Raw genomic sequence first — 26604 nt, 5'->3', positions numbered from 1 at the left:
GTTTGAGATGCCTATTAGAGGGACACCTGGGTTGCTCAGTCAGTTGAGCATCTGCCTTCAGCTCAGGTCATGATCCCAGCCAGGGTCTTGGGAGCTAGTCCTGCATCAGGCTTCCTGCTCACTGGGGAGTCTGTTTCTCCTTCTCCCTCTACCCTCACCCCCTGTTCATGCTCTCTCTCTCTCTCTCAAATAAATAAATAAATAAAATCTTTTTTTTTTTTTTTAAAGAGATATGCCTATTAGATGTGTAAGTGGGGATGTTGAGACATTTGGTTAACTGGACATGGGTTTAGAGAGGAAGTACAGACTGGATGGATGTATTTGGCAACTGTCAACATCTAGATGGTATTTGAGTGCCAAACTGGATGAAGTAACCAAGAAACTAACTGTAGATATGCAGAGGAAACAAGAGTTCTGGGCCCTGGGCCTCTTAACATCCAGAGGAACAGGATGTGATGAGAAACTAGCCAAGCCAAGTGAGATGGAATGACTCATGAGGAAGAAAAAACACTAAAGAATGTGGAACACTCAAAGTCAAGTGGGGGGAAAAGGTTTTCTGAGGAGGTGACAAGGACTCAAATATGTTGAATGCTGTTGATAAGGGCAGAGAACTGATTTAAAGACTTAGCCACAGGGAAGATACCTGAGACGTGGACAAGATCTTTGTGGAACGGACAAAAATGGACAAACCCTGACTGCAGAGGGTTCAGGAGAGAGTATGAGGAGAGGAAATGAAGCCAACAGGTATGGCTAGTCTTTTGAGGGATTTTTCTATAAAGGGGAGCAGGGGAATGGATCTAGAAGGATGTGGAAACTCAATCCCTTAGAGAGAAAGAAAATAAAAATCATGAGGTACACATAAAGAGATTAAGTAAATACATTTTCTTAAGGTCTTAAACGTGGTTAAACAATATAGAAGTGAGTAAAAGACAAGAATACAGAAGTAAAAGACAGAAAGACAAAAGACAACTCATAGTTTAAGTTCTTCTCCATTCCCACTGCGTAGGATTGGTATTTTTCGTTCCAAATATTAGTCTTGCTGTAGAGAAAACACTTTTTCTCCCAGAGATGACATGGCATTATCTATTCAGTTCTGCAACCTGTTTTATTATTAGTTTTCTACTTAGTATATGGAGAGCCTCTTTCCACATCGGTATTTACAGATGACTTTTTAAAAAATCAGTTGGAGAAAAGCCTTGGGCAGTGTTTCTTTCTATTTCAAAGAAGCCCTGTAAATGGTTGTGTGAAACCTATGCAATAGCTGGAGATAAAACTAATCTAACTAAGCAAAGTAGGACTCCCTTGCATTTTTCAGTTTAACCTTCTTGCTTGCCCCTTTGCCATAGTTCAGGGCCTGGCTTCTAGGAGAGGGGCACACTCCCAGCCCAGGCCCTTTGTAAATTAATAAAGGGAAACCTCATCTGAAATAGAGTGGGAGGCCAGCAGGGTGAGCTCTCACACCCCACCACTCTTCCTCAACTGCAGACCGGAAGTCGGGAGAGGTACTTGAAAGTGATGCTACTTTACCACCGCAGGAGGGCGGGAGGAAAGTTTTTCTCCTCCCCTGGCAACGGCACAGCCAATGAGAGATGGTCACAGTTCAGCCAATGAAAAGCCACTGCACTTGGAACTCCCACATTAGCCAGTGGACTTTTTGCTTCTAACTTGCTGCCAATTTCGTCTTTCCTCTGTAAAACAACGTTGTTTTTTTGTTTCATTTTGTTTTGTTTTGTGTGTGTGTGTGTGTGTGTGTTTTCTCCTCTGGGCTTGTTTATGGTTTTTCTGTCTTTCGTATACCTCAAATTGCAGTTCTTTGCTACTCCCAAACACACCCATTTCGCTGGTAAAATAACTGACAGTTTTATTTATTTATTTATTTTAAGATTTTATTTATTTGTTTGACAGAGAGAGAGATCACAAGCAGGGAGAGATGCGAGGAAGCAAGCTCTCTGTCGAGCAGAGAGCCCGATGTGGGGCTGAATCCCAGGACCCTGGGATCATGACCTGAGCAGAAGGCAAAGACTTAACCCACTGAGCCACCCAGGCACCCCTATGATAGTTGTATTTCTAAGGTTAAGGCAGGACTGAGGAAGAGAGGGAACTTGGTAGTTAAGGAACACAGCTCTGGGGGCAAAATTGAGCGTCCTTGTCACTGTCATTTTCCTTCTGCAGGCTCAGTGGTTGGTCTTCTCTCCCTTTTGAGATTAAGTCATAACTACTGTCTCTTTACCAAACCCTCCTTTCTCAGCTTCTCTTACTTCTGCTTCTTTCAAAGGCCTTGACCTCCCCCCTGATTGTGCTTTTGGGTGCTGGCTTTACGTGGTCCGAAGCAAACCAGCTTTCCCTTGTCTCTATCAGGCATGTGATACAAACTGAAAACCTCCTGAGGTTGTTGCCCCTAGCACTCCCCTAAATCAAGGTAGACGGTGCTCTGAGCTGAAGCTGGGCACCACCCTGGGGTAGGACAGCCAGTCCTGACTGTAGAACACTGCAGGGTTGTGCAAGGAAGCATAAGGTTAAAGACTCCCTGGGGCGCGGGGGGTGGGCAGCTCCAAAGGCTGGGTTTCAAACCAGATGCCTCTTTATTTCAATTTTTAAACTATGGCTGTCTCTGGCTGGAGTGCTGTGACCAGCAGCGGGGACCTCAAACCCAAAACTCAGCTCCCCCTGGCCACACGCGGCTGCCTTAAATTTCACCCACATTCTCCTCCCACTTCACTTAAATGCCTTTATTTACGTTCAGCAACAAGCTAAGGAACCCCGAAGCCGTTTTCCGGTCTTTCGGTTTCTTCTTAACCAGATAAAGAGGCCCGTGGTCATTACCTAGGTGTTTGCGGAGCACGATTAACAACCCCTGCGGTCCTTTTCTGCGAGCCTCGTCCCGAGGCCCAGGGCTCCCCAGGCCTGTCCTCCGTGGGGGGGAGGAGGAGGAAGAAATGAACCAGCCGGGCGCCACCTCTTCCCCCTTCGGGGAGCGCTGGCATCCCTGCGGCGTCCCGGAACTCCTCCCAGGACAGGGAACTTGAACTCCAGGGGGCGGGTCCAATGCCCCGCCCCTGCGCTATAGGCAGGCTCTGTCCCGCTGCGGAGCGGACTCGGGGCGCGATGCTGACGCTGTGGCTGGTGCACTGGGGGCAGAAGCTGCTGGTCTGGGGCGCGCTGGGCGCCTTCTCGGTGGCGGGCGCCACCTTGGTCCTGAACCTTCTGCAGATGCTGACGAGCTACGCGCGGAAATGGCAGCAGATGAGGCCCCTCCCCACGATACCCGGCGCCTTCCCGTTGGTGGGACACTCGCTGATGCTGAAGTCTAACGGGACCGGTAAGGGACCGCGTCCAGGCCGGACGCACCCACACCCGGGGGCCGTGGGACTCCTTGCCTGCGGGGCCCACTAGCAGGAAGCCCTAGGGCGCAAGAGCTCCGCGGGTCCTCTGCCGGCTCCGCGCCTGCTCCCCGCGCGCCCGCCTTCTCGGCTGCCGAGACCACCTCTACTGGAGGGGCTGGCTGGTTAGGGGAAAGAAGAGTCTGTCACCGCTAGAGAGGGGGATTCCCAGTTCTATCCAGTTTGCCCTGGGACACCTGATAAAATTGTCTGGGCTCCCCTTTCTTTGTGTACAGGCTAGAACGCAGTGTTTCTAAAACCCTGTCCCCCCGCGCTTTCTCTTCTTTTCCACTCCTAACTACTCCTATCTCAAAACACTGCCTGTCTTGCCTCTAAGCTGTTAAAACCTTAAGGACAGAAACTTCCCTGGGACTGTGGCGAGTACCTCCAAACGGTTCCATTATCCTCCACGCACCCACCGCCCCCCGGAAAATCAGGAACTGGAGGCTGGTTGGAGACTTTCCTCCCTCCCCACACTCTTTCTTTCTTGACCTTCTTATTTTAGTTCTTTTAAGGAGGTTACATAATAACAGTAAAACTGTGAGGGCAGGGCTTCTGGGTTTTCTACTGATAGCTTTTTGAAGAGATTGATTTGTGCTTTGTTGATGAGAAAAATAAAAACAAAAAAACACAACACTTTAAGTTAGAAAGCTTTCAAAAGTACTTGATATTTACAGTTCCCCCTCGGGGACAGTGAATTAGATCTTAGCACTTCATTTTAACGGCTGTATAAGTTGAGCTGAAAATTTTTTCCTGAAATGAAATGATCTAAAATAAGCCTAGGACCACAACCCAGTTTCACCTCAGATTAATTGTAAATAACAGTTTTACTAGTTGAACATTAACTCCAAATCTTGAAGGATTCTTTTCCAACTCTGTCGCCCACCCACTGCCAGAATGCTGTCATTTCAACTTCACAGAAATAAGTAAGGCCTCGTGGAGGAGTGTTTATCAAAATATTGAAAATGTTTCCAGGCAGAAGAAATCCAAGTTAACTTTTCACCACCTAAACATCAATGTGACTAATGTTGCAAGAGATTGAAGAAGTGTTTAGATATATGAAAACCATGTTTGTAAAAATTGTCTTGGTTAATACTAAAAGCAGAGCTAATCTCTCCTTCTACCCCGAGGCTTTATAGCATGAAAAAATAATTGTGTAGAAATACTAACTTCTCACCCCCAATAAGAAATAACATGTTTAAAAATCTCATCATATTCTTTTGGGAAATTTTTCTAAGAATGGAAATCTCCAGTGAATGAGACGCGTTTCAAAATACATGGTGAGTTAGTTGATTAGAATATTTAAGGTAATTCTCCTTGGAGTTACTTTCTGAGTGAAGAGAATGACAATATACTGGCTTTTACAAAGGGATTTTTTTAATCCAGCAAGTACTGGATTTTGGCATCAGACAAAGCTCTGCTCAGTTTCCAACTTTGCTACCAAGTTGTTTAAATTTGAGAAGTTGTTTCAAACTCTCTAAAAGGAGAAGAGCAAGAGAAGAAAAAGGAACAGAGAAGAACTACAACAGCCAGAAAACACTGAACAAAATGGCAATATCAGTAATTACTTTAAACACAAATGGACTGAATTCTCCAATCAAAAGACATGATGTGTCTGAATGGATAGAAAAAGAAGACCCACCTATATGCTGCATGTAAGAGACTCACTTTAGACATCACTTTAGACATAAGGACACACACAGATTGAACGTGAAGGGGTAGGAAAAGATGTTTCATGCAAATAGAAACCCAGACAAAATAGACTTTAAAACAAAGACTGTAATGAAAGACCAAGAGGGTATTCCATAATGACAGAGGGGTCAACCCAACAAGAAGATAGAACATTTATAAATATGTGTGTGTGTGTGTGTGTGTATAACCGACAAGCACCAAAATACATAAAGCAAATATTAGAGCTAAGTTAGAAGGTTTTGGGGTTTTTTGTTTTATTCTTTTTATTCTTTACTTGTAAAAGTAACTGTATGACAGAATTATCTTAAGGACTAAATTTAATGCATGCTGTTTCTAGATCACTGTCTAGCAGTTGGTTAGAGTAAGTTCCTTCAGTGTCCATCAAACTTGGATCCCCTCCTTGTCCCCAACATGGAGCTAAACAAAGTGATTGATGTCAGATCATTCTAAGATATAGTCTCTGTTCTCAGTGACCTTGTCTCTTGGGCAGGAGGCTGTGCTTTGGATCTGTGGCCACAGTTCTGGTCTCAGGGCTGACCTCAGTAATCTCTCCTGGAGCTCTGCAGTTAGCTTTTCATTGACCTTGCAAACCAAACTCTTGCTCTGTAGTTCATTATGTCAACACCTGCCTCTCCCAACTGTTCTCTGATATTGGACCCGATACCTTCAAACCACAGGCTCACACTTCCCTGTCTCCTCTGTCAGATCAGGCCAAGGCAGGCAGTTATTATCATAAAGCATGGTCTTTTGACACTGTTGATTTGACTCAGCTCTTTTCATAGAAATTTCGACGACTGTTTGGACCAGGAGACATTTTCAAGCAATATGGTGCAATGGTTAAGATGGCACCTTGTATGGTTTTACTGCCTTAAGTATGAAGCCAGATTCTATAATATACCAGCTCTGTGATGTTGGGCAAGTTACTTAGCAGTGCATAATTTCCCCCATTGGGACAGTAATAATAGTGCCTTTCGTCTAACTATGGTGAGGCAGAAAAAACAATGCATCAAAAACCCTAACACTAGGTCTGACATATAATAACTTGCTGCAGTAAATGAACACGACTTAATGGATATTAGCTATTTTGGGATAACTATTACTAAGTTTTATGTACAGAAATCTGCAAACACTTAAAAAAAAGCATTAGTGTTTATTTAGCATCATGTGCAATGGGCATCTGTGAGCCTTAGCTCCTCTCCCACTGCATTTTGCGCATCTTGCCCTGAAGCCTGGGAATGGGTGAAGCTTACAGGTGAATAAGGAACAACAATGGGCTGAGCATGCACACATTTATTGGCATTGAAAAAGAGCCAGAAAGTTGAATGGTTCGTTTGTCCATTTGTCCTTGGTGCCCAAATTACCATGTCAAAGAGCTCTGTCAAAATCTTAAGGACCATATTCGTAGCCTCACAGTGGGGTTGGAATTAGCCTTGGTATTGTCAATCAGACATTCCCTTTGCCCAGAAGAAGCCCAGAATCCCCATATGCCTACCAATTAGCCTGCCCCACCCCCACTCCTCCCTACCTAGATTTTCCCAGCCGTGTAAAGAGATTTCTGCCCCGTTTCCTGACATGTGATCAGTTCCCCAGCTAGGACTCAAATCCTCCCTTAACCTCATCTTGTTTGACTCATGTTCCGAAAGCAGGTCTAACCTTTGTCATGTCTTTTCTCTGAGGTCTGGACCCTGTATCTTAATTCTTTAGTCGCTGGCTACTGTCGTTTTTTTCTCACTCAGAAAACACTCAACAGAGAATTTTGTCATGGCTTCATCTCTTGTAATGCCATACTGGATTCCCCCAGACAAGGTCCTCATTGATTGCAACATGGAAAAGTGTTGACTCCCAAGTTTTCCACACTCCTTCGATGCTAGTTGGGATTGACGATCACCATTTCCCCACACCTAATGCAAGGACCCACTGTCCTGCACAGCCAATGCTTTTCCCCACCTCCAGAAGCTTTCAGTGGCCCCAGGTGATTCACAGGTCTTACCACATTAGTGTTACTGTCCTAAAATATGACTCCAGTCATAGTAGTCCTCATCAGAAACTTCCAGTTACTCCTCAGAGCATATACAAGAAAATCAAAGCCTCCAATGCTCCAGTCTCCTCTTCCAATGGCCTATGTTAGGCTTTGGCTGCACCTTCGGGCAATTTCCAGACCTCTGCACTTCTGCTCTGCTGTTTCTGCTGCTTGGCTTACATTCTGCCTCTCCCCCTACTTCCCCCTTTTCTGCCTATAAAAAATACAACTCATTTTTTAATGCTCAAATGCCACCTCCATCATGAAATTTTTTCAGTCCTCCCCAGGAGAATCAGTAACTCCTCAGACTAAAACTTGGATTTTAGCAACCATTTCATTTTCTCTGGTGCTACAGAAATCACCATCTCCCATGCTTAGAAGCTCCTTCAGAGTAGGGATTGGGTCCTTTGGAGATGCACGTTTCTTGGTTGTTATCTTATAATTAAATTACCTTCGCCATGCAATCATTATATCACTTAATAGAAACTGTGTGGTTTACCTTGAAGATGTGAGAGATGTGGGAAATCTTAAGTGACTTGCCCAAAGTAGACAGATTAACAACAACAATAAAAACCCAAACCCAAAAGACACAAGAAACTCATTGAAAATTAAATATTTTCTCCCAGAATTTTTTCAGCAGATCATTCATTATGCCGAGAAATACCAACACCAGCCACTACTGAAACTCTGGCTTGGGACCATGCCAGTAGTGGCCATTTTAAAAGCAGAAAATGTGGAGGTGAGTGTGTGGTCAGTATGACCTCTAGTCCCCTTCACGTCTGATGGTGTGAGAGTCTCATCAGAATAAATACGGCAACATTGTTCTTATATTTAATTGAATTCAGCATATTGAGCAGCTCATTACATATTTTTGGCTATGTAGGTGCCATTTAATGCTTTCCAGATGTTGTCGTAATCCTGGGGAGGGTAGCAACTTCTGGACAAAGAAGCCTCTGGACACATTTGTTATCAGGTCCGAGATATTTGGTCTTCTTTCTTTCTTTCTTTCTTTTTTTCTTTCTTTCTTCCTTTCGGAAAGTCTGCATAAGGGTGTAGTTTTTGTTTTGTTTTTTTTAAGATTTTACTTATTTATTTGAGAGAAAGAAAGAGAGAGCATGAAAGGAGAGAGGTCAGCGGGAGAAGCAGACTCCCTGCTGAGCACGGAGCCTGATGTAGGACTCGATCCCAGGACTCCAGGATCATGACCTGAGCCAAAGGCAGTTGCCCACCCAACTGAGCCAACCAGGCGCACCAAAAGGATATAGTTTTATAGAACTACAAATAAGTAAATAAGTTCCATAAGGTGAGCAGGCAAGTTATCTTACCAGGCTCTGTTTCAAGAGTTCAAAACTAAAAGACTAAGAAGCTATGAATATTTTTCTCAAGAGATTAGAGTTTCTGATCCATTACGAGTTTACTCTTCCACATTAATTTTCTTAAAAAAGAATGTGCCTGTGATACTGATAGGGCAGATATCATTAATCCATGCTATTGAAATAACTGCTCAAAACGATTGTATACCTTTTACTTATCATTATGATACCTGGGAGATTTTCTTGTGATTTGATGAGAAAAGGATTAGGGTGAGGGAGTAAGAATGGGATAAACAGAGCTTCTCGAAACAAAATTAAATATAACTTCCTAGGCATTAATGCTGGGATATGTCTTTCTTAGTTACTGCAGTGAAAATGTTAGATTTCTCTTGTACCACACTATACCAGCCTGGTTCAGAACAGGTAGTGAGGAGACAGGTGTAGGATTTCAACCACTGCGGACTTGGTGTGAGCGGGTTCAGTATGTATGTGAGAGATCTGTCCAGAGTGTGTGACTGGAGTTAGGAGCCTGGGGAGGATTTTGTGCTCAGACCTAAAGGCTCATCCCTTTTACTTCACCTGGATTCCAGGTGATCCGATCACATTCATGGGTTTCAGTGTTACTCACTTGCTGGAGATACTCAAATGTGTACCTCTAGGTCAAGTCCTTATCCTTGACATCTTTCCTATTTCAGACCGTAGCAACTCGAATGTCTCCAAGTCATCATGCCCCAAAATGAACTTCTGATTTTCATCTCCTTGGACATGGTCATCTTTGGATTCATTTATCTTCTCTCTCCCATCCTCCCACCCTCAATAAATGACTCCACTTGGTTCCGAGTTCATTGTAAGAACCAGAGCTTTATCTTGGACATTTTCCTTTTTCTCAACTCCATTTTGTCCCAAGACTGAATGACAGTTACATGTTCAAAACTCGACTTGACTTCCCTTAAAGCACAGGAATAAAAATGAATCACAGAGAAATAATAGCTATGAGATGTTCCTTTATTTTTTATCTGACAGAGACACAGTGAGACAGGGAACACCAACAGGGAGTAGCAGAGGGAGAGGGAGAAGCAGGCTTCCCGTGGAGCAGGGAATCCGATGTGGGGCTCTATCCCAGGACTCTGGGATGATGACCTGAGCCAAAGGCAGATGCTTAACGACCAAGCCACCCAGCCGCCCCTATGGGATGTACCTTCAAAGTAATGTTTTGGGGTACCTGGGTGGCTCAGAGGGTTAAAGCCTCTGTCTTCAGCTCAGGTCACGATCTCAGGGTCCTGGGATCGAACTCCACATCCAGCTCTCTGCTCGGCGGGGAGCCTGCCTCACCCCCTCTCTCTGCCTGCCTCTCTGCCTACTTATGATTTCTGTCTGTCAAATAAATAAATAAAATCTTTTAAAAAAAGAAAAAAAAAGTAATGTTCTAGCCAGGTAAAATTCAACTTTGAGTTGAAATTGTTTTGATGTCTATATATATCTCAATTTTTTTTTCTCTTTCCAAGGTAATTTTAACTAGTTCAAAGCAAATTGATAAATCTTATATGTACAAGTTTCTGGAACCATGGCTTGGCCTAGGACTTCTTACAAGGTATGTCATTGTAGATCTGTAATGCTGTCTCACAGAAACAGTTACTCCGATAGGTAATTGGTTATGTCAGGAATTGGCACAAAGTACTTCTCCTATCTGCAAGACTGTGCTACCAGGAAGTATGGGAGAAACTGGAAGGAAAGTTGTGGAGAACAGTGGGCTCTGACAGACAAGAGTCCAGGTATGGTAATCTCTAGCCATGGGACTATAATGATGATGACCAGCGTTTCAAGAAGAGTCAGGTACTGGTGTACAAAAAAGAAAGGAAAGGAGAGTTCGGGGCAGGCAGATCTTGAAAATCCAGTGAAAAAAGCAGTCAGCCCCAGTGAAGAATATGGAGCACAAAATCTCCATCCTGGAACTTGTGTCCAGACATAGGGCTCCATCCTCTGAGAGAAGGCCTGCCAAGAGAAAGGCAAAACCTTTGTGGGGTCTGTGGAGAATTTGAAAATAGAAGAGACCAAAGTAGAATCATGGACCACAGGGATCATCGGAGGACTGAGGTTTTTAATAGAGGGGAGGAAAACAAATTCTAAGTTTTAGAAACTTGGAACTTGGAAATTTAGAAAAATTCTTAAATTTTTCAATTTTTATGAGTGCCCCTTTAAATATTAGTAATATAGAATAATAGCTAAACAATGCACAGTCAGTAGCTATGTATCAACCTTTGTCTTTCCGACGGAAGCATTTGACAATGTATAGATTAATCTCTTTCAGAAGAGTTTTGTTGACTCAGCTAAATTTATATTTTGTTTGTTTCCAATGTTGCCTCTCTTGTTCATGACCATGTATTGTGTTTCTAGTACTGGAAACAAATGGCGATCTAGGAGAAAAATGTTAACACCCACTTTCCATTTTACAATTCTGGAGGATTTCTTAGATGTCATGAATGAACAAGCAAATATATTGGTCCATAAGCTTGAAAAGCATGTTAACCAAGGAGCATTTAACTGCTTTTTTTACATCACCCTTTGTGCCTTAGATATAATTTGTGGTAAGTCTCACTGATTTGTTTCTAAAGTTATGGTGTAGAGATAGAACGGCCCAAACGGAAAATAACATTGCAGTGGGAAGGTGAATGAGGGGATCGGAAAGGATATTGGATTTTTTCAGGGTGGTCCTAACGCTCAGGTCCCTGAAAAGCAGCAGCCACTGTGAGGGCTCTGAGCAGGACAGTCACATAGCCAACATGCCTAGGAGGGCCGAGGGAAAAAGGTGCAGGAACAGGGAGTAGGAGAAGATACAAGAGAAGAAGCAAAAGGGGGAGAGAATGATTTTTAAATCTATGAGAACAGAACAAGACTTATGACTTTTTTTTTTTTAAGTGTTTGCCCTTGGAAAATAAACAGAGGAAATGTGCTTGAACTGAATGGTTGCTTCTTGTCCCTGTTTTGCAGAAACAGCTATGGGGAAGAATATTGGTGCTCAAAGTAATGATGATTCCGAGTATGTCCGTGCAGTTTATAGGTAAATGAAGTCCTTTTAATTATCTTATCTTAACTATCTTATTTTAATTATCTTTAAAATGGGTACTGATTAGGGCTTAAATTTTTTTTAAAAATTAGTGCTAATAATTTCTGCGATTATTCATAATTATTAATTATTAATGAATTATTAATCTTTTCATTGTTTCAAAATAAAACTTGATACTAAAATTGACCTAGTCATATAAGCATGTAGATGGCCAGGAGAGGAATAGTTTTGTAAATGATGACACACCCAGATTATGCTATAGTTTAAAATGATTTTATAATGTATTGAAAAATGATTTTATAATGTATTGAAAAATTACATTATGATGTAAGTGATAAAGATAAAAACAATTTTTTAGTATGATTACCAGTAGGTATAAAAAATATTTATACAAAGAAAAAACTAGAAGACACTATACCAAAATATTATCTGTGGTTACTATTGTTTTGTGTGTGTGCTTCTCTTTCTTACAGTGTTTTGGGTTTTTTTGTTGTTCCTTTGTTCATTCTCCTTTCCCATATTTTCTACTCTGAGTATATATTATTTTTTAATTGAAATAATCAGTTTTGCTTTAAAAATGGCTTGCAGGTATCCAACGAGTAAGAGTCAGGGCCAGGATTTGATTTGATGTTTCCTATCTTTAAGCTCACTTCTTATTTCACTTTATTTTCATAAATATTTACTGAGCATCTGTCACCCACCATTCACGGCTCTAGGTGCTGACTAGTTTTATCGCAGCACGCAAACAGGAAGAATAGCAGGGAGACACACACTGTAATGAGTGCCAGCATGAATTCTAATAATCGCTTAGAAAGAAAAGATCAAGTTGACATTAGAAAGGAAAATTGGGGGGGTGGGGACATCTGGATGGCTCAGTCCATTAAGTGTCCAACTCTTGATTTTGGCTCAGGTCATGATCTCAGTGTTGTGAGATCAAGCCCCTTATGGGGCTCTGCATTGAGTATGGAGCCTGCTTTAGATTCTTTCTCTCCCTCTGCTCTCTGCTCGAGCTTTCTCTCTCTGTGTTTCTCTCTCAAGAAAGGAATAAAGAAAGAAGGAAGGAAGGAAGGAAAGAAAGAAAAAAAGAAAAAGAAGAGATGAAAAGAAAAGGAAAAGGAAAGAAAAGAAAAAAGGAAAGGAAAGAAAAGGAAAGGAAAAGGAAAACAGGGATATGTCCAATGGATGACTCTCAAGAAACACCTCTCTGAAGAACAGATGTCTAAGTCCATCCCAAAGGAGGGGAACCTGTTGAGGTCTTGCTTCTTTATCACTGGAAATGATGAGGGAGGTCCTCGGGACAGCTGTGTGACCTGGGTGCTTGGTGAGCACTTCTCTCTGGAAGAGGGCAACCGCTCGGGTCCTCTCACTCCAGAGGAATGATCAAGCAAATGAAAGGATATTAAAAAGAGGCATATTGCATCCCAGTGTGCGATCCAAGAGCCACAGCAGCCTTGGGAGGTCCAGAGCTGTTTCTGAAGAAACAAAAGCAGACATCAGACGGCCACCTAGTAAGGATGTTCTGTAAGGAATTCCTACTTCCACTAATGAAACCATTAAAATGTTAAGCTTCCCTGGACATGTAAAAGCCCATGCATTCATGTTGAGTGTAGAGCACGGAGCTCTTAATAGCCTCTAAGACAGATCATCTTCATTTCCATATACTACTTTTGTTGAGAGCAGGCACCAAACAGGTGCTAAAGAAATACACATTTCTCATGCATCAGCTGATGCTTTTCATCCTGTTTATAGAATGAGTGATTCCATACATCGAAGAATGAAGGCGCCCTGGCTCTGGCTTGACTTTCTGTTTCTCATGTGCAAAGAAGGGCGGGAACACAAAAGGAGCCTAGAGGTCCTCCATAACTTTACCAATAATGTAAGTCCTCCATTCATTTTTTTGTCGTGGTAAAAGATATATAATATGAAAATTTGCCATTGAAGCTAGTTGAAAGGTCCCCTTTGGTGGCAGTAAATACATTCACAATGCTGTGCAGCCATCACCACCGTCCATTTCTAGAACTTTTTTAAAAATCCATGATTTTTGTGTTTTGTGAATATAACCAGTGCAGGACCATGGAGCCTGTGCCTTATAAAACTTGAATGGAATAATAGACAAAAATAGGCAACATGATTAAATTTCAATTCTGTATTTAGTAAATATTAATTAAACATTTGCTAAGTACCAAATGCTTTACCTAGTGTTAGAAATAGAGTATTGAGTAGGACCTGTATGTTCCCTATTCTAAAAAGTTCCATTTAGTAACAGAGGTTATCTATTAAAAATGACAAAATGCGGGCACCTGGGTGGCTCAGTGGGTTAAAGCCTCTGCCTTCAACTCAGGTCACGATCCCAGGGTCCTGGGACTGAGCCCCACATTGAGCTCTCTGCTCCGCGGGGAGCCTGCTTCCCCTTCTCTCTCTGCCTGCCTCTCTCCCTACTTGTGATCTCTCTCTCTGTCAAATAACTAAATAAAATCTTTTTTTAAAAAAAGACAAAATGCAATATGAACTGTGAATAGTTTTTAATAGGGTGCTGTATTAAGAGAACAAAGAGATGAGGATTATAAGGGTCGTCTGGGAAAATGTCTGGAATAGACAGTTTTCAAAGGCAAAGGGCCTTTTTGGTAGTATTTCAACACAGAAAAGATAAAAATTAACTGGATATTACTATTTTATTTCCAATTCAAAGCTAACAAAGAGATAGTGATGTTGTTTTTCGATATAGGGTATCAGTCTACATTAAAGACGAGTCTAGAACAATCACCTGGCTTAGGAGACTGGCCAACAATTTGTCTTTCATGGATACAGTTGAGTTTTTCCTCAAATTTCATGCATGAATATCAGTATCAATAATTAATGAATTCCAAACCAGATGAACAGTATTATTAAGTTAATAAATATTGAGAATTGCTGGGGCGCCTGGGTGGCTCAGTGGGTTAAAGCCTCTGCCTTCAGCTCAGGTCATGATCCTAGGGTCCTGGGATCAAGCCCCGCATCGGGCTCTCTGCTCAGCAGGAAGCCTGCTTCCTCCTCCTCTCTCTCTCTCTCTCTACGCCTGCCTCTCTCCCTACTTGTGATCTCTGTCAAATAAACAAATAAAACCTTTAAAAAAATACTAAAAAAAAAAAATTGAAAATTGCATACTGAATCTGAAGCACCAAGGGTTCCATCAGGACACCTTGCCCTCGAAGAACTTGGGGTCTATTCATTCAAACCACTTGGTTGAGTCAATTGCCTGACAGGAGGAAAAAACGTTGAGTTGGTGGCTTTCACGCTTCCATTCATTCAGCAAATAACGAACATTCTCCAAATGCCAGGCCATGTTCTAGAGTTTGGAAATACATCTGTAAACAAAGACAAATTTGCTTTCATGTGGGTTGTACATTTGAATTAGAAAAGAAAGACACCAAATACAAAGTGTAACATCATGCCAGATGGCCAGGGAAATGGGAAAAAATAAAGCAGGCTTGGGAAGATAGTGCTAGGGACTAGTGTCGCAGGGATTAGGAAAGGTCTTTCTGACAGTGTGATGATGTGCAGAGACTTGAAAGAAAGGAGGGAGCCAGCCATGCGGAGGAAGTAGTCTCACCAGAAGGAACAGCAAGCAAACAGGTGAACTGATCATCAACTTGCTATTTCTTTTTTCCAGTACAACATGAAATTACAGTGATTGGTCCTGAATCTACTATACAAGGACTACGTTCTCTCCACACCTATACTTTTATCTCCTTGGCTCATTCAGACCTCTAGAGACGATTAGGCTGTACCCCATTGGAAAGACTATAAAAAGAGCCCTCAAAAATTCCGAAGTTGCCTGACATTAAATTCATCTTTCGAAGTCTTATCAAATAATGCCCTAAAATTGATCAGGAAGCTTGGCTGTATTTTTATAAGAGTCTAAGTTATTACTGCAATAGCAGGGATAGGAAAGGTTTAGGAAAAAAAGTAAGTTAAAGAAGCTAGTATATTTCCATAGGAAGGCATATGGTTAAGTTATAATAAATTCCAAACAAAAGCATGTGATTGTTTAAATCATAGGTCATCGCTAAACGGACCAGTGAAATGAAGAGAGACAAAGAACACAGAAGTGCTGACAAGGACTCTTCATCTTCCAAAAATAAACGCAGGGCTTTCCTTGACTTGCTTTTAAACGTGACTGATGATGAAGGGAATGAGCTAAGTCATGAAGATGTTCGACAAGAAGTTGACACTTTCATGTTTGAGGTATTTTATATCATCATGTTATTTTCTGATACCTTTAAATAAATTTCAGGTTTTCTGGAGAATCTTTAACATTATTTTTAGAAGTTTAATGAAATTTTATGTATTTATTTTAAAGTGTTTTTTTTTTTTTTTAGATTTATTTTAGAGGGGGTGGAGGGGCTGGGGGAGAGAAAGAATCCTAGTAGGCTCCACACTGAGCATGGAGCCTCCTGTGGGTCTCGATCCCACGACCCTGAGATCATGACCCGAGCCCAGCCAAGAGTCAGATGCTTAATGGACTGTGCCATTCAGGCACCTCTAATGAAATTTTAAAGTAGTTTCATATAATTAAGGGAGAATCATTAGATTAGCATTAAAGATTATAAAATTTAATTTTATATTTAAGTATCAGTATAATTAATTTTATAATTAAGTATCAGATCAACTTCCTTGTTCAGAAAATCTTTGATTCATGGTGGTTACAGAATAGATACAGAGTAGATACATTTTTTTTTCCTCAAAAAAATCTAAGCTCTATCTGACTTTCCCAAGCAGAAGAGCAGCCAGAAATTACTGTCCATTCTCTACATCGCTTCATGCTTCCTTTTCATCTCTAAAACCCATGAGTCTGTTTCTTCACTAGCTTCTTTTAAAGAAGTCTGTCTTCTTCCTGCCTCTACCCATGAGTTCTTAGCTACTGCCGTGAGCTGCCCCAGCTGAAGGAGAGGGCAAGAGTCCTCCTGAGAATTTAACCGGTTTGTGATTCTAAAAAGATTTGTGATCTTCAAATAATAATAGTAATAATAAAAGATGCACTTTTTACAGAGATAATTCTAACTATATTAACTGTTACAAGGAGTGAGTCTCAATACGTGGCTTGCCAAATAAAGAAATATTTTTTAAGCACCACGTGGTGATATTTTGGACGTGGAGGAAAGCAGAAGACATCAGGAGTTTTCGATGCCTCAGCGTACGCTCAACGGTGTGTTCGCTGCTCTGCCAGCAGCCGTCGGGATGTGACGCTAGCACCTGTCTGTCGGTCTGTTTTTCCTGAGGGAGGACAGTCAGCGCCCTGGAGCAGGAAGCAGGTGGCATTAAGCTTCTGTCAACTTGGCTTCTCCTTCTGGTTCATACTGGCCCTATGAGATGGTTTCAGTCATCCCCGATCTCTGTCCCAGCTTTCCTGCGTAAAATAGAGAGATGGCGTCGAAAGTTCTTCTTTAAGTAGAGCACTTTATTAAAAGAAATGTTATGCAGAAAATGGACATCTACTTAGCCAAAAAGTGGAGAGTGTTTCAGCATGTGGGCTCTGGGGCCAAGTCCCAGCCATAACACATCCTAGAGGTGTGACCTCGCCCTCATCCAGGCTTTCTGGGCGTCAGCAGCCTCGTTGTCAGAGCACGGGGCTTGTAGTTTAGACCAATAACTTTTTAAAGTTAGAACTGTGCCTGGCAGGGCGCCTGGGTGGCTCAGTGGGTTAAGCCGCTGCCTTCAGCTCAGGTCATGATCTCAGGGTCCTGGGATCGAGTCCCGCATCGGGCTCTCTGCTCAGCAGGGAGCCTGCTTTCCTCTCTCTCTCTCTGCCTGCCTCTCCATCTACTTGTGATTTCTCTCTGTCAAATAAATAAATAAAATCTTTAAAAAAAAAAAAAAAGAACTGTGCCTGGCATGTAGGAAGTATGTAGCAGATATTGGCTGTTATTTGATGTCGAAGGGGAGAGACCTTCTCCCATCACCACGCCATTTGCACACACATGTACCTACGCATGCACTTACACATACGTGTACACACACACACACACACACACACACACTGTTATCCATGTGCCTATCCCTACACATACGTACCTGTATATGGCACACACACACCCATCTCCCACCAGTGACCTCGCACACCATGAAAACAACCAGACCAGTGAATGCTCTTTTTCTTCCAGTTTTAACATTCTTTGAAATCCTAAGTTTTTTTCTTCTTTGCATGGAATAGGAGGCATTCCCCAGACTGTAGTAGTGAGACCTCCTCCCTAAGGGAGCCGCAGGCTCTCAGTGCCCGGCCTTCCATTGCCTGGCTGCCAGGCACTGGATAGGAAGGTTTTTGCCCCTGCCCTAGCCCAGCAGTGTGCTCTGGTAAAAATCCGTGCTTTGTTTCATTTCATCCTGCTTTCTCTGGATTTCTCAGACAAAATGAAATAGGACTTTTAGCATCCAGTATTTGATCTCGAAAATGTGAATAACAGTATCACGTATTTCATCATGTTTGAAACATTCACATGTTTCAACATGTGAAGAACAGTTCTGTTGGTTTCTGCAAAGTACTTAGTGTTTTGTCTGGAACTCAGCACATGTTAAATGAAGCTAATGATCAATTTCTTGCAATGAGGGCGCCTGGGTGGCTCAGTGGGTTAAGCCGCTACCTTTGGCTCGGGTCATGATCTCAGGGTCCTGGGATCGAGTCCCACGTCGGGCTCTCTGCTCAGCAGGGAGCCTGCTTCCTCCTCTCTCTCTCTGCCTGCCTCTCTGCCTACTTGTGATCTCTCTCTGTCAAATAAATAAATAAAATCTTTAAAAAAAAATTTCTTGCAATGAGAATATTCAGAACTGCATAGATACTGCCTCGTGTCCACAGGGATAGGTAAAACCTACCTTGCAAGTGGGGTAAAGTAGAGAAGTACAGATCTGGCAAAGCTGACTCATAAAAATCACACATTTCCCCCCCCCTTTATTTTTTTTAAAGATTGTATTTATTTATTTCAGAGAGAGAGAAAGAGAGCACAAGCCGGGGGAGGGGGGACAGAGGGAGAAGCTGACTCCCCACTGAGCTGGGAGCCTGATGTGGGACTTGATCCCAGGACCCCAGGATCATGACCTGAGCTGAAGGCAGTTGCTTAACTGACTGAGCCACCCAGGCACCCCTGGACTTCTATGCCTTCAAAACTGCCTGGTGTGCCCCATTCCTGGGAACGCCCCTTATCAGCACAGTGAACCACTTCTCACCAGGTGGACAGCTCCAAGTAGCAGAGAAATGTCTCTCTAAGCATGAACCTCCACCTTGAAGGGATTATTTTATCTGTTTGCTTCTCACCAAGGTGAGATGCTATGTGGAATGAATTTATATGCTCTGGAGTCACATTGCAGCTGTTAGATCCAGAGACAATTCAGAACAGAGTCATCATTCCTGATCTTCTTGATATAATTCTGCTTTGTAAGCCATGTTTCTTCTCACATTTGTAGGGCCATGATACGACTGCAGCGGCAATAAACTGGTCCTTGTATCTATTGGGTTCTTACCCAGAAGTCCAGAAACAAGTGGACAGTGAACTGGAGGAAGTGTTTGGTATGTTTGACCCCATCTTTAGCTGCTCTGTGTGTCCCAAGTCCACTGAAACAAATGCCACTGAAAGTGCTCATCAAGGATGTGCTGTAGGGCCTGTTGTAAAGACACCATCATAAGCAGGAAAGCTCCCCTGTGGGATCCCTTCCAGTACTGTCTCCTTTGCAAGGCTTCTTCTGCTGACTTACAGGCATTTCGTAACTGCCTGGCACGTGACTGCCTTGGGCTGGGTGCTGGGGTCGCACAGACGAATGCTGTTGTCTCTGAGGACCTCACTGCTTGGTAGATGAACCAGCTGTTGTGCATGGAAACCTGGCTTTGTACTTGAGTGATAGGAAGAAGGTGCCCTTTGGGAGCAGCAAGGAACGGGTGATATTAGAGGGCGTCCAGGAAAGCTGTTCCATATTGGATTGCATCTGGCCACAAATGAGAGGAAAGGTGGGTTAAGCTGGTGGACATACATTTCAGTTACACAACCAGCAATCTGCTTGTGTAGCTGGGTATGCAAGCTGTAAGAGTGTAAGTAAGGAGTCCTAGGCGGAAGCCAACAGAGATGTTGTCAGAGGCCCAATCTTGCTCTTTTATGCTCTCTGTTCTTGGCCATCGTGGCTTTTGTCTCCTTGATTGTTGTTCTAGGTCTCGGGTTTGTCTTCAAGACTAGAGGAAAGAGGGAGGGGCAATGAAGTGTGCTGGCCGACCACAAAAAGGCCATGCATTGTGCCATCAGTTTTATCCTTTGTTTAATCACACATCGCGTGGCTCCCAAAGCTGGGAGGAGGAAATAAAAGATTGGTGCAGCCAACCAAAAAAGTGGTATCTGATACAGTTGCATGGAGAAAAGAAGTAGGAAGGGAAAAATAAAGGTAAGAGGAGGAGAGGTCAGGCATTCTAGAATGAGGAGAACAGGTGGACAATGGCACGGAAATGGAAATATTTGGAAGACAGTAGTGAATAGTGAGGGGTAGCTTGGATTTAGAACCTATAGTAGAACATATTGAGAGATGAGTTTGGACAAGTTGTTTTGTGTTCATATGATGTGAGAACTGGAATTTCATCCCAAGAGGGAAGACTTTTATTTTGTAGAACGGAGACAATCTAAACTTGTTCACTCTGCTTCTGTAGTCATTTTATTTTTTTCTGTATCGATTTTAATTTCTCTCATATTGCTTACAGTGAGTTAATCTGGTCTTTGAAAAACTCACACCTTATTTGTGGATACATTCACATTTTGTATCCTCTACAATGTCTCACTTGTTGCCAGTCTCACAAAAACTTTTTGATAATTAAAATGCTGTTATTCTAGATGCTTTATTCTGGTGCTTCTCCTGTCTTCTGTGATGGTGCCTCACTTTCTCTTCTATCCCCAGTATTAACTCTAAAATTTCACAAGCAACTAATCTTTGGGCATTAAGTTGCAAGTTATAATTCCTCTTGTTACACATAAAATTAACATTTATTTGTGTCTGTTTAGTTGTTTTATAACAAAGCAACTTATACACTGTTAGTGTTTAAAACTGACCATTTGGGGCACCTGGGTGGCTCAGTGGGTTAAAGCTTCTGCCTTTGGCTCAGATCATGATCCCAGAGCCTGAGATGGAGCCCCACACTGGGCTTCTGCTCAGCAGAGAACACCCTGCCCCCACCCCCTCTCTGCCTGCCTCTCTGCCTACTTGTGATCTCTGTCTGTCAAACAAATAAATAAATAAATCTTTTAAAAATAATAATAATAATTAATTAATTAATTAAACTGACCATTCCCCCAACCCAGTGAAACAAAAAGAAAATTTAAAAATAAACAGGAACAAAATTACACTAAAGAATGTTAATTCCAGATAAGTTCTTATAGGCTCGCTGAGTCTCCTATCCAGTGGTAGGGCTCAAGTCATGAGGAGAGGATTTTATTTCTAAAGTGTCATCCTAAACTTCAAGGATGCCCATTAAACATCACAATTAAACATGCCAAAGGAGAAACTATGCTATAAAAATGCCCACTTTGTCTCTAACCAAGAGATCTCTAACCCACCCTTCTCTGATCTTCTAGAAACCCATTTAAAAAGAAGTAAATAAAAACACAAGAAAGTAGACATATACATGTTGGTAAATGCTAACTGTCCATATTCACATAAAGACATGTAATATCTGAGCCCTATATTGAGGAAAAGGAGAAAAGCTAGAATTCTATGCACCAACACATGGGAACCAAGCACTCTCCATCTTTAGCAGAGCTAAGGGAGCTCATGGGGTGTTTTGTTTGTTTTGGTTTTGTTTGGTTTGGTTTTTTGTCCCCCAGAGAACACAGTAGTGTTGTTTATATGAAGTTTTGGTTGAGACAGAAAGGGTTAAGAATAAATTTGGAATAGAAAAGGGTAGAGTTTCTCTTCCCAGTGTATTGTGCTCAAATTACCCCCCAAAATTAGTTGATACCCATGGTGTAAAGGAAAGAAGAGAGATTTCAAGAATAGCGTGACTGAGCACAAGGGGACTGGAGAAAATTAAAACAAGAAGATTGGACTCCATCAGCCTTCCATTTTTCATTTCCTCCATCTCCTCCCTCCCCCACAGCCTCATCTTCTCCTTCATTCCCATTCCCGTGTTCCTTAGTAGATTCCTCTCCTCCATCCCCTTCTTCATCATCCATGTCAGGAACTAAGAAGTACTGTCATGGATTTGGCCAAATACCATCTTGGATGTCCTCTCCTAACTCATCTGTGCCTGCATCAGGGTGGTCAGTAAACCAGAAAAAGAAGCTCTCTGGTTTCTCGTGCTCCCTCTTCTTGCTGGCTTCATTTTGCATTTGACCGGAGCATCTCTTCAAATCCTTTCCGATTTCCATCTGACTTCAGTAGGCTTTGAAGATGGATCACCCTCTCATCCAGATGAAAATCTCTGGAGAGAACTTTTATTTTGAAGGAAGGGTTTTTATCAAAATGAACACCTATTCTATAATGATTTAATATCTTCAAATTCGGTCACTTCGACTCTGGTCAGATAATGCCTCTTCGTCTTCCTCTCCAAATAGTAGCAGATTTGTGAGTGGTTGACAGATGCTATTACCCCAGAATTTGGGATTTGGGTGATCAATTCCATCCTCCTTGGGAAACATGATTGGGGCATTTGTTATATTTCTGTTATCACCTCAAAATTCTTCACTGGCTTTTTCCTTAAGTCCGTCTATTTCATTTTGTACCTCATCAGTATGTTCATTTGCTCCTTGCTCTTCTTCTTCCTGTGGCAAGTCCAGAGAGGTTGATGTCTCCTCTGGCCTGGAGGCAGGAGGCAATCTCCCTGTCTTTGTTTGACCCAGGCACGAAAGGCCTTTAGGGGCCCTGCTGGGGAGAGAGTCCAAGAAGCTGACCCAAGAGAAGATGTATATCTGGATTCTCTGAGAACTCAAAACTAACCATTTTAAAGTGTATGATTTAGTGCATTCACAGTGTTGTGCAGCCATATCTAATTCCAGGACATTTTCAGTACCCCGAAACGTAACCCTGTACTGTTAATCAGCCATACCCCATTCGCTCTTCCTCCAGCCCCTGGCAACCACTAATTTACTTTCAGTCTCTACGGATTTACTTGTTCTGAGCCCTTCCTATGAATGGAATCATACAATACATGACCTTTCGTGTCTGTCTTTCTTTCACTTAACACGTCTCATTTTGTTTTGATTATGTATAATAGAAATCCTACTTTGGCTGTAAGTATTTAACATTTGGTGCTTTGATTAATTCCTCTTGGATGTCCCATTCCCCAAGCCCACAGAGTTCTTTCATTGTCATCTCATGTATTTCCTTTAACCAGGGAAGTCTGATCGTCCTGCCACCTTAGACGACCTGAAGAAACTCAAATACCTGGAGTGTGTCATTAAAGAAAGCCTTCGCCTTTTTCCTTCTGTTCCTTTATTCGCTCGTAATCTTAATGAAGATTGTGAAGTTGGTAAGAACTCTGTAATCGGAAGAGTAGGTAGAACGGATTTTTTAATGTCCATCTTACTCCATTCTTATGGCATATTGCCTACCTCTTGACAGGGGGTTACAAAATTGTGAAAGGCTCTCAAGTCATCATCATTCCCTATGCACTGCATAGAGATCCAAGATACTTCCCAAATCCTGAGGAGTTCCAGCCGGAGAGGTTCTTTCCTGAGAATTTGCAAGGACGCCATCCGTACGCATACGTGCCCTTCTCTGCGGGACCCAGAAACTGTATAGGTTTGTATCCCTCAGAATTGGTTTCACCTTTCCAGCCCACATGGTAGTGCGTTTCTCACAGTAATTTCTTTGCGATGTAGTGTCTCATAGGCAACAGTCTTAAAAAACTGGTTTCTTTTCTCCTCCCCCTTGTTATACATTATTGTTCCCAAAAAGACTATCATAAAGTAGATTAATTTGCTAGGGCTGCTATAACAAAATATTACCAGCCGTGGCTTAAACAACAGATCATCATTTTCTCCTATTGTGGAAGCTGGAAGTCTGAAATCGAGGTGTCAGCACGGTGGTTTTTTCTGGGCACTTTCTAAAGCTTGGCTTGTAGATGGTTGTCTTCTCCCTGTATCTCCCCAGGGTCTTTCCTGTGTGTGTTGTGTCCTGATTTCTTCTTTTTATTTTTATTTTATTTTTTTAAAGATTTTATTTATTTGAGATAGAGCGAGAGAGAGAGAGATCATGAGTGGGGGGGGGGTTGGGTAGAGGGAGAAGCAGACTCCCCAGTGAGAGGGGAGCCTGATCCCAGGACCCTGGGATCATGACCTGAGCTAAAGGCAGATGCTTAACCAGCTGAGCCACCCAGGTGCCCTGATTTTTTCTTTTAATAAAAACACCATTCAGATTGGATTAAGGTCCATCCATATGACCTCATTTTAAGTTAATTAACCTTTAAAAGCCCTATCTGCAAAAACAGCCACATTCCAAGGTACAGGGTTAGGGCTTCAACACATGAATTTGGGGGGGACACAGTTCAGCCCATAACATAAACACAATCAGTTACATAGTAGAGTTTTAAAATGTCAATTTTAGACCAAAGAAGAATATATTTTATATGGTGGAAAATTTATTTGTAATGATTAGCTGTATTTAACCTAATATCTGTTTTTGTTGCTTTAAGAATTGCATCATGCAAGATGAAAACAAAGAATGCTCACCATATGGCCAGCTGAATTACTTAACCAAAATGAATGCATATCACCATGTATTATAAACACTTTCACTTTAGGATCTCCAGCATTTTATCATCCATGTAAATGCAGGTGTTAGTAAAATGAGGTCAGATTTAAATGATGAATCTGAAACATATATGGTGACTCTATAGTAAGTTAAATTAAAGGCCCAATAAGAAAGCCATCTAAAGTAGCAATTCTCATGCTTCAGTGACCCCAGAATTTTTCTGGGATATTGCTCAAATACAGATACCTACCTCATCCGACCTATTCGGATGCACTGGGTAGGAGCAGAGAAGGGAACTGAAGAATCTTCCTTTTTTAACAAACATCCCCAGTGATTCTGATTGTCCCTACTGTGAAAATATGAAATTGCTTGCTTTCTCTAATAGGATCTGTGATTTCTCAGATTTGAGATATATGTGTAATTAAAGTAATGCTATTTACATTAATTTGAAGGTCAGAAATTTGCCATAATGGAAGAAAAGAGCATTCTTTCCTGCATCCTGAGGCATTTTTGGGTAGAATCCAACCAGAAAAGAGAAGAACTTGGTCTAGCAGGAGAGCTGATTCTTCGTCCAACCAATGGCATCTGGATCAAGTTGAAGAGGAGAAATGCAAATGAATCCTAACCGTGTAATTAGACTGTGCCTTTGTCATGTAAAAGGTCTTTCTTGAAGGAAACTGGATTTACAGTTTCTAGGTCGGAGATCAATACTCCCTGTCCCTAGACCTCTTTCTTTCTTGTCCTGCTTGCCTTGCGATCAAGTCCACCAAAGAGTTTTATATTTTAATCACCACCATAGATCTTATTCTTGGTTTTGATCCCAAAAGTAGGGTTAACTGATGATGGCACCCAAATAAACATAGGACAAGTTTCTCAACAAAGGGATCCACAACCAACTCCATTTCACTTGGCAGATCCAAAAGATATAATTTAAAGTTCCAGAATTTTTAAAAGGTATTCTTATAGACTGGGGAACATATATATGCATGTATACATATGCATTTAATTTGAAAAGCGTGAGTAATTAAGTACTTAGGCATAAGAAGCCTAAATTTTTTAATTATATAAGTGGCATCAATTACGAGAAGAATTATTATTACAGCACTTTTGGGATTCTATCACCTAGAGTAAATAATTTTTTTTTTAAGATTTTATTTATTTGTCAGAGAGAGAGAGGGAGAGAGAGCGAGCACAGGCAGACAGAGGCAGAGGGAGAAGCAGGCTCCCTGCCGAGCAAGGAGCCCGATGTGGGACTTGATCCCAGGACGCTGGGATCATAACCTGAGCCGAAGGCAGCTGCCTAACCAACTGAGCCACCCAGGCGTCCCTAGAGTAAATAATTTTTATGTTGACTCATAGATTCTGTTCCTACTTCCCTTTTGACTATGTGCTTGTAGCCATGACTTCATTATTCATAGTATCACAACTACCCTTATGTATCATATATAGTTGGGAAAGATTCCTTTTGGTAATATCCAATCCCACACATTGCATCCAGGTTAAATAATGGCTTTTGGAGCGGGAAGGTCCTTATTGCTTATCTTGTTGCACTCCCTTTCGTTAGAAGAAAGGAATGAGATCAATGAGAAGGCAAGTTTCTACCCAGAGCCATGCCACTAGCGGGCGATAGGGCCGGAAACAGAGATCTGTATTCTATATCTCACCAGGCCCAATGCGATAGACTTCACTATGTCTACTTTTACTTTATGGAACTCAGGTCTGTAACTAGGTGTGTCACTAGAACACAGGTATTTGGGGCACCTAGGGGGCTCAGTGGGTTAAAGCCTCTGCCTTTGGCTCGGGTCATGGTCCCAGGGTCCTGGGATCGAGCCCCGCATTGGGATCTTTGCTCTGCGGGGAGCCTGCTTCCCCCCTCTCTCTCTGCCTGCCTCTCTACCTGACTGTGATCTCTGTCAAATAAATAAATAAAATCTTTAAAAAAAAAGCACAGGTTTTCTGCCTCTGATTTTGAATACTTCTTCTAGAATTCTTCCATCACTAAAGGAAAAGAGAAGCCATTCATTTATATTTAGTAACCAGTAATATCTCATGTAGTTTAAGGTTAGACTTTGAGTAAATTCAGTCCTCCAGAGCACACCTATCAAGATGATAACTGACATAAATTCTCTGAATTTTAATTCCGTAGTTAGTTTCTCTACTCCCTCACTCAGTGACTTTAAAAAGCAACTTTTAATAAACTTAATAAGATTTTTTTCTTCAATAATTCCAAGGCAATAGCAGATAAAAGCAACAAATTAAGAGGATGGAATTTCTATTCTTCAATCAATATCAGAGGAAGAGATTACAAAACCAAAGTCATTTGCAAGCACTTCAGGCTGAGTCATTTAGGGCAAGGTCAGAAGTTCTACCCACGCTGCAATCCCAAGAAACCCTGGTGCAGACAACCCAGTTGCTAAATTGTTGAGAAAAAGTCAAGGAAGCATA

The 26604-nt window shown here is 41.9% G+C and overlaps 1 protein-coding gene and 1 pseudogene across 3 annotated transcripts; one reads left to right on the top strand and one right to left on the bottom strand.

Annotated features, from left to right (window-relative positions):
• Positions 1-602: 602 nt before the first annotated feature.
• On the top strand, positions 603-25362 carry LOC122889964 (cytochrome P450 4V2). Of its 3 annotated transcripts, XM_044225565.1 has the most exons (12): positions 603-744; positions 3211-3319; positions 7719-7831; positions 9911-9996; positions 10800-10990; positions 11394-11463; positions 13219-13345; positions 15508-15693; positions 18904-19006; positions 22802-22936; positions 23029-23208; positions 24612-25362. In XM_044225565.1, exons 2-12 carry the CDS (start codon positions 3211-3213, stop codon positions 24782-24784), a joined length of 1473 nt encoding a protein of 490 aa, XP_044081500.1. In that variant the 5' UTR covers positions 603-744; the 3' UTR covers positions 24785-25362. The 3 variants fall into 3 exon arrangements, with proteins under 3 accessions (XP_044081500.1, XP_044081501.1, XP_044081499.1); XM_044225566.1 differs by lacking the exon at positions 3211-3319; XM_044225564.1 differs by lacking the exon at positions 603-744 and having other exon boundaries at positions 3046-3319.
• LOC122889965 lies at positions 21024-22573 on the bottom strand (annotated as a pseudogene).
• Positions 25363-26604: the final 1242 nt, after the last annotated feature.

Source organism: Neovison vison, chromosome 11 (genome assembly GCF_020171115.1).
Source record: "Neovison vison isolate M4711 chromosome 11, ASM_NN_V1, whole genome shotgun sequence".
NCBI lineage: Eukaryota > Metazoa > Chordata > Mammalia > Carnivora > Mustelidae > Neogale > Neogale vison.
Note: the sequence above shows the minus strand (reverse complement) of the source record. Positions and strands in the feature narration are given on the sequence as shown.

Coding starts and splice junctions, on each gene's coding strand:
- LOC122889964 (XM_044225564.1), top strand. CDS start 3,046: ATGCCCCGCCCCTGCGCTATAGGCAGGCTCTGTCCCGCTGCGGAGCGG. Junction 13,346..15,507: donor TCCATAACTTTACCAATAAT/GTAAGTCCTCCA, acceptor TTTAAATCATAG/GTCATCGCTAAACGGACCAG. Junction 19,007..22,801: donor TGAACTGGAGGAAGTGTTTG/GTATGTTTGACC, acceptor TCCTTTAACCAG/GGAAGTCTGATCGTCCTGCC.